Raw genomic sequence first — 14,285 nt, forward strand, 5'->3', positions numbered from 1 at the left:
GTTTCTCTGTGTATTGTCGCTAACATAGAGTCCTAGGAACAGGCCTTAAAGGACTGTTATCCAGGGCCGTAAAAAAAAATAAAAAAAAAATAGAGAGGAACGATCAGCGACTATGAAGTTTGGATGATGGATCATGGTGGCTTTGGGAGATAACAGGTAACGAAGGTGTAACATTTCTTACGTCAATGTATAATAGCGTTATTAGTATACTACCTTAACACAACCCAATACCAATAACCATTTGCCTCACTTTGTAGTTTTAGTAATTTAGTATTTTTCAAACCGCAATGTACCTATAGCGTGCAAAGCTCGGGCTAATGCCCCTCCTACGACGCGGCATTACTCAGAGTGGCCTACTTACGTAACGTTCGTTGCTGTCTACCGTCAGTCAGATGTTTTATTTGCAACATAAATATCGTAAACTTTTACAAAATTATATAAATATATATATATATTTATTTGCGTTTTCGCGTTGAAAACACGTAATCAGTTCATCAGTACTATCACCTGTTTTCGTTTTTGCCAGCATTCTGGTTTCACCCTGTGTTGTAAGCTTTCATTCTGAAGTTAAAAGGTTCTGAGATACGACGGACGGAGAGATGGACGGACAAATCCAAATTCGCCCAAGTAGACTCTGAAATCTCGATACGCTCGGTCAAATAAAAATAAAAAATTTGAATACAATTTTCTAAGCTCTTTTACACGATGGCTCTTTGGATTTCATCCAAATTCTTGAGTACGAGTAAATGTTTGTTTTGATGTACAATCGCGACGAGCTGGTATCATCATAATCGGGAACGGCGCGCCTTTTACGATAAAAATGAATACCTAAACGATATTTTCTCTCGTAAAGTGCCTAGAATGTTTGTAAGACAATAAAAAAAGAACAAGATTTGATATTCTGATAGATATTCAAAATTAGAATAGGTAAATTGCACCTTAATCGTAGACAGAGTATAAAGTCTAGATAAAGGAATGTTTGCTTTCTCATTCACACTAAAAAGAGAGCACAGATAAAGTTACTTATGTGATAACCACGGAACAGAAAATTTCTGTTCCGTGTGATAAACAGAGACGCAGCTAACCTATTTTTTGTCCCTTATCGTGTAACCGATTTTTTTCAAGGAATACAACTTTAGTTGCAAAACAAACTTTGAGAATTCGTGGCATCATTGTATTTCTCATTAGTTATTTACTTGTTTTCACATAAAAAACGTTTAATACAAATGTTGTTGATCGGTTAATACAAATATTGACTATTAAACAATGGTAAGTGTCGTGTTATTCATCGTTACGTCGGGCTATCGATATCTCAGTCGCGGTTACACAGTACTTTAGTCTAGTTTTTTTATTCAGTCTACGACCTTAATATACTGAATATAGAAACTATGAATAGGTACGTAGCTACAGTATTCACCTTGTTTTTTATAGGTCTCTGCATTTTTTTAAATTGTAAAAATTGTTCTCTCAAGGTGAGAAGGGTTTTTGCCATAGTCTACCACACTGGCCAAGTGTGGATTGGCAGAATATACTTATTATTACTTAAATGAAATTATGTACTAATTTTAATACAGTGTAGGTAAGACACAGCGACGCACAGACGTTACGCTGGTTAGGCAACGTTTTTTTTTTTTTAATTTATAGACTAGCGCTTGACTGCAATCAGACCTGGTGGCAAGTGATGATGCAGCCTAAGATGGAGCACGCTTGTCTTCTAGACAAGCTTCTAGAATAGGCATCTTCTAAGATGCCTATTCACTCTCGACTAGAAGGTACCCATATTATAATTGGAGGGGAAAACTGATGCTGGAAGGGTATTCCAAATCTTAGCGGTTCGAATCAGAAATGAGAAGGCAAAACGCTTCGTACGTATCCGTGGAATTTCGACTACGTACGGGTGCAGACCCTGGCGATGGCTTGCGAGTTGCGGTACGATAGTAGAAAGGTGAAGGAGGAACCAGGTTGAAAAGTTCTTCGGCACACTCTCCGAAATATATCCTGTAAAATACCGATAGACAGGCAACTTTGCTCCGATCCATTATTCCAAGAAAATTCCTGCCAAACTGATTTATGGAATAGGACCACAACCCTCAGCAACATAAGTACAAAGGGAAAGAGAGAATAAGACACAGTAATTAACACTGATAAAGGTGGGGCAAAAGCTTTAGAAAACTTGATCAAAGGCTCATTGATTTATACAGCACAACGAGAAACTAATAGCTTTCCTACGAATAATTTCTTGAATTTCCCACAACAAAATGTCGGAAACTTAATTTATTAGGGTACTCGTTTAAACGGAACACGTGCTGATCACGTCGTGCCTTTTTATCTTTCTTCAATTTCGTTAAATATTATAATGGCATTTTTCTCTTTTTAGTGTACCTTCTTCTTCCTTACCTTATCCGACGCTACCTACATGTTTTGCCGACGTGGGGTCGGCACAACATGTCTTCTTCTTCCACTCACTTCTGTCATCCGTCAACGTATTATCCACCCCTTTTAGTGTACCATACTCATTAGTAAGAATGGAGCACTTTTGGACACACCTTAGCAGCGTCTATCAGGTTTATTAGCTCGCTTTCTTGTGGGTCCTATTTGTTTGTCTGTTTAGCAAAAATTTTGCAACCAATTTTAAACCAATTTCCCGATGAGCTAGACTAGAGGACCAGTACGCGACAGGTCGACACGGCAATTGGGGTGGGAACGCCCCGCACACCCGCACAACCCACGCCCTCGGAGCAGGCGCCTCCGCCTCGTACCCAGGTCTCAGATTGCCATCTCGAACTATCGCGCACTATAGGTTGGAACTGGAAGACAATGCAACATAAATTTGCTTTATTTTCTTTACTTCGAACAACGACCTATTTTTTAATTATTGTTACGTCTTATACTATTTTACCTGGTGGAATGCTTTGGCCGTAGCTAGTTAGCACCTTACCGGCAAAGCCATGCCGCCAAGCGATCTAGCTTTCCGGTACGATGCCGTGTAGAAACCAAAGGTGTATCGGTTTATTAAAAACTGCCATACTACTTCCAAGTGAGCCTGCTTTCTTCCATCTTAGACTGCATCATCACTTACCACCAGGTGAGATGCAGTCAAGGGCTAACTTGTATCGGAATTTTAAAAAAAAATTATGATGTTTTATATTCGATACTGCTTAAATAGCTAGTAAATTCTAATTAAGTAAGTAAAACAGTAGATCGTTACCCACACAAACATTTAAAACAAATCTAAATTGGTACACTACCCAAGTACCCACCTACCTATTCTTTCTTGTTCAAGGGATTTATCAGTGTAAAGCCTACGATTAACACAAAATTCAGATTAACGTTATTCTGAGACAAATGAGATATCTATTGGATGTAGAACGTGAATAGATTTAACTAAGTATACCGTGAAATCTTTTGATTTATTCTTGTATCACTTTAATTTAAAAATAGACTTTCGTATTTAAATTTTAAATGAAAACATCTATTATTATTCTCTTCTCGCCTGACCTCAGTAAACTCATTCCCAAGTAATTCACTTAGCGAACAAACGGTTGGGAAAAATTCATAGCCGAAGTATCAAGGCCATCAAAAGACTCGACACAAAATATTCTACTGAAATGTTTTTATTCAGTAGTTATATCCATTCGTTTTGTAGGGTTTGTACCCATATCGTGCCAACGGATTCCTATTACTAAGTCTTCACTGTCCGTCCGTCCGTCTGTCTGTCTCAAAGTCAAAGTCAAATAGGTAATTTATTCAAAGTTTACTATTTATTGTACATCTTTTGATGTCAATTATTGTTGATTTGTAAGATGATAATTATGTAAAACTATTTGATCTGTATAAAGATAATATAATATAATCTATTCTCTATAGGTACCTAATCTAAGGTAAAACTCAGTCACCTTATCTTTGGCTGTTAACAAAATATAATTAAAAAAATCTTTAACGTAATACACACAACACAATTACTTTGGTATACTTTTTATATTTAAATATATAAAAGGAAAAGGTGACTGACTGACTGACTGACTGATCTTTCAACGCACAGCTCAAACTACTCGACGGATCAGATTTAAATTTGGCATTCAGATAGCTATTATGATGTAGGCATTCGCTAAGGAAGGATTTTTCAAAATTCAACCCCTAAGAGGGTGAAATAGGGGTTTGAAATTTGTGTAGTCCACGCGGATGAAGTCGCGAGCATAAGCTAGTCATTAACATAAAACACTTATCCTTCTTTTGGTGCACTCGGTTAAAAACAGACTAATGGATATTACATTACCTAAGTTCAGTACACAAAGAATGTACACGGAGAATTAAAAAAACACGGAGAAGAATTCTATGTACACCGTAAGTAGATGTACCTACACTCTTCACACTAGATATCTATGTAAAGACATAACCTACAGAAAAATACACACAAACGAATCAAGAACAAAAAGAAGAGAGATTAAATTAATAAAAAAACAAGATAGATACATTGCAGTAAATCCGGAAAAATAAGAAAAAGACTTGACCTAAATAGCAGGAGTAGGAAAAATTTCCGCAAACGAGCTCATAAACATCCAAATGAAGTAAAATTTGAATGCTGTATTCAACATCAAGGAGTACCTATAAAATTATCTCGGTGAAAACTTATGCTTACAAATAAAAAGATTTGAATGTAAAGTCTTATTAAACTAAATTACTAGCTAGATGGCATCTCTGATGAAAAGGCAGCGTATAACGCGTATTTAATGAACGAAACGTACATCATCAAGAGAAGCAGCGAAACGAATGACGGAAAACATTTTATTTTTGTAATACTTATTCCGATTTCACTGAATTTTGCAATCGACTAGACTCGTCCTTATTATTTACTCTATGGTTCACTTTTCATTCCCATCACTAGGCGTTTAGTCTATATCTTATGGCAAACTTTTTTTTTTTTTTTTTTTTTTTTTAATACAATAAAACTTAAAGCTAGCCTTATCTAAACTCTATTGTAGGTCAATAGTCTGTGTTTTTATTTTGCGATTGTTGCTAATATTTTGATAAAATATTCACGTAAACTGGTTAAATTTTGTTCATTTTATAAACTTTGAAGGTGTTTCTTTAGGAAATAACACCTTTGTGAGTGGTTTGTAGAAGAGAATATCGCAAAATTGAATAATGATGTAATGGCCGATGGATATGCATGGTTTGTTTACATTTTTTAAGTACTGCATTGGCACCTGGTATGGACTATAAAGATGATTTTGGACGCTGTTTGAAAGAGTATTTGCGTATTATAGTGCAGTCAAATTAGCCAAAAAATTGTGGTAGGTTTGCAAGTCCTCATCGATCCCATGTCTGCTAAAAAAAGTTATTCAAGGTCAAAAGTCAAAATTTTCGTTTTTTTTTTTAGTTTTCTCGTAAACGGTAAGTTTTATCAAAAAATAGGTCAGACAAAAGTTTTGGATCATAAAATTACATGCAAAAATTGAGTTACACTTTTTTTTCTAAGAATCACCATTCCTGAGATTCACTATTCTAAAAGTCGAAGGAGTTACATTTTATGTTATGCACATATTTCCACTCCACCTGTGAGGTAGTGTACCTACTCGACGCATTTTTTAACGTGGTTTCCCCAGTACGCATACTATGACGGGTTATAACGGGGCACTAAGTACCCCCCTTTTCTGGAAGCGTTTGTCGTATTTTCGAATCTAATAGCTTCAGTCCGGATGACTCTAGAAAGCTGAAAATTTCAGGATAAGATGTCCTCAGCCAATTTATCAATACAATATAAGTATCAATTATCTAGATTTTATGGTTTTAGATGTATTGATATCTGAAAATATACATATTTTTAACCGACTTACAAAATAGGAGGAGGTTCTCAATTCGACTGTTTGTTACGCGATTTCTCCGCCAAGTATGATTTTGATGATTCTTTTTTTGTATGGTAGGTTATACTTCAGAGGTGGTCCCATTTTAGTTTCGTGAAGATCTGATGAATATCTTCGGAGATGGAGAACAGAACTCCTCAATGGATAAGAGTAAATTGCTCGCGATCAGTATAATAGCTTAGTAAACAGTAGGTTTTTAACCAGACCTATCATATTTTAGTACAATGGGGCCACTAAAAATTGTATTTTTTTTAAACTGACTTGTTTAACCACAAACACTCCAAAAATATTATTATACTACAATTACTCCTGTATACCTACATAATATAATGGTAATAAATAAAATCATTTTTTACTTTTTAGTGTTTGTGGTTATTGAAGTCGGTTTATTTATTTATTTTATTAAACTATGGCTCTTTCATTCTACGTGACAGTGGCGAAGTGTATTGGGCTGGTGTCGCACTACACAACTAAAAGCCATTTAACAAAATAAGAAGAATAGTAGAAAGTCAGTTAACAGTTTATTCAATTATAAAATTATCAAATGGCGTTAGAACGACTTAACAGGGTACGTATGAACATTTAATCGATTACTTTAAACATAAGAGATAAGATAAGTGGTGTAGTGCATAACGGTAAAAGACGGAATTGACTGAAGTCAATATTGACTATAGGTCTATGGTTTCGTTATTGTGAATACCTAAAATCAAAACTTCTTCTTTATAATTCTGTCTGCGTGATGATATATATTCCCGTTTTTTTTTTCTGCATATCTAGTAGAACCACATTTTTCGCCATGTAACGGAGTCTGGCTTTCAAAATCGACAGTTTTATGCACACAGCGTACATAAAATCTGTTTTTTAGGGTTCCGTACCTCAAAAGGAAAAACGGAACCCTTATAGGATCACTTTGTTGTCTGTCTGTCTGTCTGTCTGTCTGTCAGTCAGTCAAGAAACCTACAGAGTACGTCCCGTTGACCTAGAATCACGAAATTTGGCAGGTAGGTAGATCTAATAGCTGGCATTTGGGGAAAAATCTGAAAACCGTGAATTTGTGGTTACATCACACAAAAAAAATTAAATTGTGGTCATGAACAGCTAATAATTATTATTTTCAATTTTCTAAGTAAGATAACTATATCAAGTGTGGTGTCATAATATGAAAGGTCTTTACCTGTGCATTCTAAAACAGATTTTTATTTATTTTTATGTATCATAGTTTTTGAATTATCCAGCAAAATGTCGAAAAAATACGACTGTAGTACGGAACCCTCATTGCGCGAGCCTGACTCGCACTTGGCCGGTTTTTTTTTATTCAGATACAAGTTAGCCCTTGACTGCCATCTCACTTGGTTATTGTAAATGATGATGCAATCTAAGATGGATGCGGGCTAACCTGGAAGGGATACGGCAGTTTTTATTGAACCCATACCCCTTAAGTTTCTACACGGCATACCGGTACCCGTAGTACAAGATTTTACGTCTCACCAAACCAAACCAAATTCGAGAGTCGAAATACTTCCGCGTTACAGTAAACTGGATCTTAAATGCCTTGTTTCAAAGCTCAAGTTTGTCTACACTTCTACAGCCAGCGCTCCAAGCGGAAACATTGCGAAATTAAAATCAGTGGCATTGAATATTTGACTTCAATTCAAGGCTGTTTAGGTCCATTTTACTGTAACGCGGAAGTATTTCGACTCTCGAATTTGGTTTGGTTTGGTGAGACGTAAAATCTTGTACTACGGGTACTGAACGCTAAATCGCTTGGCGGTACGGCTCGCTTGCCTTCGTATTGTTTCCTGAATCGCAGACTTTAAAAATCTTGTCTACTATTACAGGAATTACAAGAACTAAGTAGAGATCCTCCTGCACAATTTTCAGCAGGACCACGCGGAGAAGATCGTAAGTACTAGCAAGCATATTGTTGCCTAAACAAGTAGGTAACTGCGTTAGTTCGTAATTGAATGGTAAATAACAAACAAACGGTACAAGTCAATCACCAGCTTTAGATTGGCACTCAGTTATAAAATGTTTTTCTTAGTATGCAATATGTATATGCAATTATTAATAGTTATGCAATTATTTTAATTTTACAGTTTTTAATTGGCGAGCCACAATTATAGGTCCAGTAAGTAACAATTATTGTCAAAAAACACTAAAACATATAAAAGGAAAAGCTGACTCACTGACTGATCTATCAACGTACATCTCAAACTACTAAACGGGTCGGGCTGAAATTTGGCATGCAGAGAGCCTATTATGACGTAGACATCCGCTAAGATAGGGTTTTTGAGAATTTGAAATTTGTGTACTCTACGCGGACGAAGTCGCGGGAAAAAACTAATATATTGTATTTGCATAGAGTAAAATATCAGACCTGTACCTACTGATAGATATTGTATTTCAGTAAGACCATAGAATCAATCTCGCAAGTTCATTACATTGTTTTATACAAAAACTAGCTTATTCCCACTTCGTCCGCGTGAACTATACAAGTTTCAAACCCTTATTTTACCACCTTAGGGGTTTAATGTTCGAAAATACTTTCTTGACGGATGTTTAGATCATAATAGCTATCTGCACGTCAAGTTTCAGCCCGATCCGTCCAGTTTAAGCTGTGCGTTGATAGATCAGTCACTCACTCAGTCAGCTTTTCCTTTTATATAATAAGTAGAATAGAAGATAGACTTAACTTATATAATGTGTCCTTGTTTGCAGATCGACAGTCCCTATCAGGGTGGTGTATTTTCTCTGAACATACATTTTCGAGAAGAATATCCATTCAAACCACCATACGTTAGATTTACAACGCTTATCTATCATCCCAATATAAAATGTTTTGACTGTATTTGTCTTGATATATTGCGTATGTGGTCTCCAGCAAATACCATATCTGAAGGTATTCTTTCTTCGTGCATGTGATATTATATTTGATAATCTGTGTCGACAGTGTAGAGCGAGAGCCAGCTCGTGGCAGACCTTCGTTATTTTATAAAAACTCAAAGTTTCTCTGCGTACCTATAATTGTCCCCAACACTGGGAAGAACGTTTGTTTGGATCATGGTGGCTTTGGGCGATAACAGGTAATAAAGATGTAAAAAATCTTACGTCAAAGTACAAAGTCATTTTCTTTTATATTTTCTTCGGAGTAGTATTAGAAATTAGGTACTTACTTTTAAACTTTTAAACTTTAACGGTGTCTGGCAGGGGGTTGCCACGACATTTAGTGTCTGGCAATGCATGACGTGTTTCTAATACTATTCCGAATAAAAAAATATTAGAAAATTAGACTTTATACTTTGACGTAAGATTTGTTAGGCACCTACTTGTTATCTTCCAAAGCTTCCTCCTGTGTGTGACAATACGCAGAGAAACTTTCAGCTTTTATAAAAATAACGAAGGTCTGGAATGCGATGGCTCTTAGTCCATGGCTTAATATGTGCTTTTGTTTCAGTGTTGCACGCAATCTGGTCACTTCTATGCAATCCAAACCCAAATAACGCCTCGGTGCCAGAAATTGCCAGGATCTACAATACTGACAGAGAAAAGTACAATAAATTAGCCCAAATGTGGACGAGGAACCATGCCATGTGATTAGTCAATAAATAAAGCGACAGATAGACAGATACTTAACTGAAGTGATTCCTGTTCTTTTTTCCTTTTGAGATCATCATCATCATCATCATCATCATCAACCGATAGACGTTGTATTTTTAACTAAATGTTGCATAAAGTAACCCATTAATTACATATTTTCTTGAATCAATAACACATTTTTATTTACGGTGTACCTATTATAAATTAGCTGATGCCTACGACTTCGTTCGCGTTGGTTTAGGTTTTTAAAAATCCCGTGGGAACTGTTTGATTTTTCGGGATAAAAAATAGCCTATGTCGCTCTCCAGGTACCCATATAAAAAAATAGCCTTAAAAAGTAGGTACACCTTAATCTAGGCTCGTACGTCTTATTTTTGTAGTATTTTAGTTTAGTTAATTAAAAAATGGTTAAAAAATGGAGGGCGCTGCAGTGCGCAGAACATACTGGGTCCGTATTAAAAGTGAATTATAAATTCTAAATCCGCGAAATTTCAGTATTTTTTGTGAAATAAGTGTAAAACTCCTTACAACTCGCGAGTGGAAGTGTTATCCAAGATAAACAAAGCAAGATAACTGTGAAAAGGCCAAATAAATACATCGTCCGTTAACAATCAATTGTTCAAAAATAGATTGTAAACAAAAGTGCTAAAGGACTACAATACACTGAAATATGTACTAAGGTAATCAATAAACATTATCTTACACATAATTAGTACATTAAAATTAGTAAAATTAACATTATAAAGTTAAAAACAAAGTGTTATAATTAGAAACGAAAAAGTGAACTATTGAGGGTTGGTATAAAAATAAAATACACTGACAAGTACATTTCAGACTCGAAGATATCATTTACATATTTCGTTGATACAAGTAAGAGAACTGGTGGCGTAATGCAAACTACGTCTGACTTATCATAGCATTCACCGAGTTCGATCCTCAGTCCCGGAGTAGCACTATTCGCTTTTTTGGTTTTTTTAAATTTATTTATAGCACTTATACTGAACTAAGATGGAAGAAATACTAAAGATACTTAAAAATATACAAGAGGACATTAACGAAACAAAAGAAAGTGTCAGAAAGAGCGAAACCAACTTAATCAACAAAATTAATGAGAAATTTCACGAAGTTCAAAATAAATTGCAAAATTTACAGGTTACTGTTAGTTCGCAGGAACAAAGACTTGACTACCTTGAGAAACAAACCAGGGAACGAAATGTTGTCATTTTCGGTGTAGAGGAAAAAGAGCAAAACTATGAAGACTTACACAATAAGATTCTCTTATTATTCCACGATATAATGAAGATAGATTGTACAAGTCTCGAAATACAATCATCAAGAAGACTGGGTAAAAAAGGAGAAAAAGCTAGACCGATAATCGTAACACTCTCTACACTAAAAAGAAAAATTGAAATCTTACGAAAGAAAAAAAACACTAGAAAAGGTGAACTGTTACATAAAGGAAGACTACCCCCCGAAAATTTTAGAAATAAGAAAAGAACTACAAGAAAAGGCGAAAGAACAGAGAGAAAAAGGGAAAAAAGTACTAATTAAATACGATAAAATGATTATCCTATCACAAATAGAGCCAAAAGAAAACACAAACAGAGGAAACAAACGTAATTTTCCTGAAACATCACCTGAGAATAATAGCGGATCTATAAGGAAAACCAAAGAGACGACCCAAGTACAAAAAAAAAACATCCTGACATCATACTGGGCCACCAAACATACACCAAATTATAATAGAAACGAAAAATACATTACCCCAGAGTCTACAGCAGCATCGTATAACAGTGGCGCAGCAGAATAAGAATCACCGTCTAAAGATCCTCCCCCTCCTCCAATACGGTTGGTCACCGTGGAGGAGTAAGACCAAAACCCCCCCGTTTCGAATATAAATTATAATGCGTGCACCACCCAAAATAATCAATGCACATACAATGAGAATTTTTATATTTAATAATAAGAATATATAGGATAAAAACAGGTGTTATACCTATGATAATATATACGTATGCATAGAGAAGAAATTCTGGGATACTAACGTGAGGAATCTAAAAAGTAAAATATGAAAAAAGAATTGAAAAAAAAAAAAAAAAACCTACATAATTTTTACAATTTTGGATTTTTCAAGACTGCATTAGGTAATGCAAAATACAGAATATAAAGGCAGAACCGGGGGGAGGCCTTATACCCAAATATGGGATCCTTATCTACACTACACAGAATACCTACTCACATAAAAAATCAATTTTGTAACTTTTGTAAATTAATATTATAATAATTTATTAACTACCTACCACTACATACCTACAACAAGTAAACTTCACACATACAAAACACACTTAATTATTTTACCAACATAATTATACTAGCAAAACTAACATAAGATTAAGCGAAAAAGTTATAAAAACAAATAATACCTATTAGATAGACGAGTAGTTATAAGAAAACATTGTATATAGAGATAAGGAAGTTAAATAAAGGCTTAATAAATAAATAAATTAAAAAATACTCAAGAAGCTAATAACTTTTAACGTAAGCAATTTTCTTTAAATTTAAAACGTACGAGCATAGTACCTACTTCATTATATCTACAATACATATTTCTAAAAATTCTGAAAATTATACATTTACGGGTAGAAAAACGTTATCGCTTTTTGTATGAAAATTTGCAACTCGACGAAAGCCGTATTAATATAAAACACAATATGTAAACATAAACACATCGACGCTAATAAATTTGTAGGCTCGTCAGCACCAGAAGTATGTTATTATTATCGAGATTGAAGACTAAACCACTAAAAGTAACCTTAAGTAATGGTTAACCAGATACGTCAGGATTACAACCTTTAGATTAACCGAGCCTTCGTGGGCATACTAACATTATTCTTGCACACTACGAGAGATATCACAGACTACCCTCAACTATTAACCTACCGTCAATAATGAGTCATGATAACAATGTCTCTTATGAGACTAGACATCGCTAACTAACACTAGCTAAGTCCCTACCTAGCGACCGGCTCCAACCATCCCCATACCGGCCCCAGACCAACCAGCTAACCTAGCACACCACACTTAGTTCAATTAACTTCAACTACAACAATCACGTTTGTCTAATACAAATTGGAACGATACAAGAAGGACTTACCAGATAAACAGCTATTCAACACACACTATACCATCATTCACACAATCACGTCACTTTCCACAACCTAGTACTGAACCTTTAACAACTGAAACCACATTAGGTCACAACAACAATGATAATAATAAAACCTACAGTACGATACACATAGTATCCACTGAGAAGTGCCCTCGGCAAGAGCCACACGAATAATAATCTCCTCGTACCGCCGCATTCACTTTTATTGTCTCAAAATGACGGTGGGGCGACTACGTAATGTTCAATGAGCAAAGTGTTTACAATTAAAATGGCAGCGCGCCTGCACGGCCATTCTGACATGCGTACGTCCACGTACGCCAAGTATTACAAAGCATGTGAGGACAAAACCATAACCACAAAATCATTTATCGCTCTTCCATCCTGACTACATTCCTTACACTTCATTTGATTGGAGCTCAATTGCTATTGCAACTTCTAAATCAATTAACTATCTAAACTTTTTTTTTTTAGAACTTCTAAATCAAATCCACCACTGGTTCGGAACCCCACGACCTAGCGAGAAGAACCAGCAAGAAACTCGATGTCATCTAATTAAACTTTACAAACAAAAAGTTTTTTTTTTTTTGTTGGTTGTATGTTTGGGTCCATGATCTTATACCATCATCTAACACGACTACGGAGTGTGTGACTAGCACCATCACGGCCATTCTGATATGCGACCGTCCTCGGGCGCTAGTATGATCAAGCGCGCACAATTTCCAATCATCAAGTACTACAAGCCGCAGTTCTATCCGACCAGGATCAACTATCATCTGGACTGAGCAAGCGTGTCCCTCCAACCAGCTTTTTTGAGCGTGGCCCGGACGACACCCCTCAACCAGGCTAGACTCATAACATCTGGAAGCAGTGTGTCCCCTCAACCAACTCTTACGAGTGTGGCCCGGACGACACTCTTACCAGGATAAACTCACACCATCTGGAAGAAGTGTGTCCCCTCAACCAACTCTTACGAGTCTGGCCCGGACGACACTCTTACCAGGATAAACTCACACCATCTGGAAGAAGTGTGTCCCCTCAACCAACTCTTACGAGTCTGGCCCGGACGACACTCCCACCAGGATAAACTCCATAACATCTGGAAGGACACTTCCTTACCAGGATAGACTCATAACATCTGTAAGGACACTTCCTTACCAGGATAAACTCATAACATCTGTAAGGACACTTCCTTACCAGGATAAACTCATAACATCTGGAAGGACACTTCCTTACCAGGATAGACTCATAACATCTGGAAGGACACTTCCTTACCAGGATAGACTCATAACATCTGGAAGGACACTTCCTTACCAGGATAGACTCATGAACTTACTATAACATAACATCTGTCCTTATTACGACAGGTCTACCTATTCATACAACGATCTAACACCACATGAAGATTGATTTCTAATCTTATGTCGGGAAACTCAATTTGTTATCTCTCGTGGCAAAAATAATTGTTCAGCAAAAACTCATCTACCTACATTACGGTTACTCTTTTACAAAAAGAACACTGAACTGCATCAAAATTTGTTTTTATAACAACGGGCTGAGATTTGCGGGTAGTCTGAAAATTACTGTACTAGATTTTCGATAAGTTTTAACTTTTTGTACAGTAGGTACAGTTTGTGATCATAATTTTTCACACAGTA

General features: G+C 35.9%; 2 protein-coding genes across 5 annotated transcripts in view; one reads left to right on the plus strand and one right to left on the minus strand.

Moving 5' to 3' along the window:
* The window catches only part of LOC117983706 (uncharacterized), a 136,227-nt gene that overhangs the window by 89,425 nt on the left and 32,517 nt on the right, over positions 1–14,285 (minus strand). The window lies entirely within an intron of this gene.
* Positions 4,999–13,117, plus strand: LOC117983650 (ubiquitin-conjugating enzyme E2-17 kDa-like). 3 transcript variants are annotated; one of them, XM_034970265.2, is made up of 7 exons: positions 4,999–5,173; positions 6,299–6,432; positions 7,703–7,766; positions 7,961–7,992; positions 8,583–8,763; positions 9,319–9,502; positions 13,102–13,117. In XM_034970265.2, the coding sequence occupies exons 2-6, from the start codon at positions 6,409–6,411 to the stop codon at positions 9,456–9,458; spliced, it is 441 nt and encodes a 146-aa protein (XP_034826156.1). In that variant the 5' UTR covers positions 4,999–5,173; positions 6,299–6,408; the 3' UTR covers positions 9,459–9,502; positions 13,102–13,117. The 3 variants fall into 3 exon arrangements, with proteins under 3 accessions (XP_034826156.1, XP_069356122.1, XP_069356121.1); XM_069500021.1 differs by lacking the exon at positions 13,102–13,117 and having other exon boundaries at positions 6,228–6,432; positions 9,319–11,853; XM_069500020.1 differs by lacking the exon at positions 13,102–13,117 and having other exon boundaries at positions 9,319–11,853.

The sequence above is a fragment of the Maniola hyperantus genome, chromosome 7 (genome assembly GCF_902806685.2).
Source record: "Maniola hyperantus chromosome 7, iAphHyp1.2, whole genome shotgun sequence".
Lineage (NCBI taxonomy): Eukaryota > Metazoa > Arthropoda > Insecta > Lepidoptera > Nymphalidae > Maniola > Maniola hyperantus.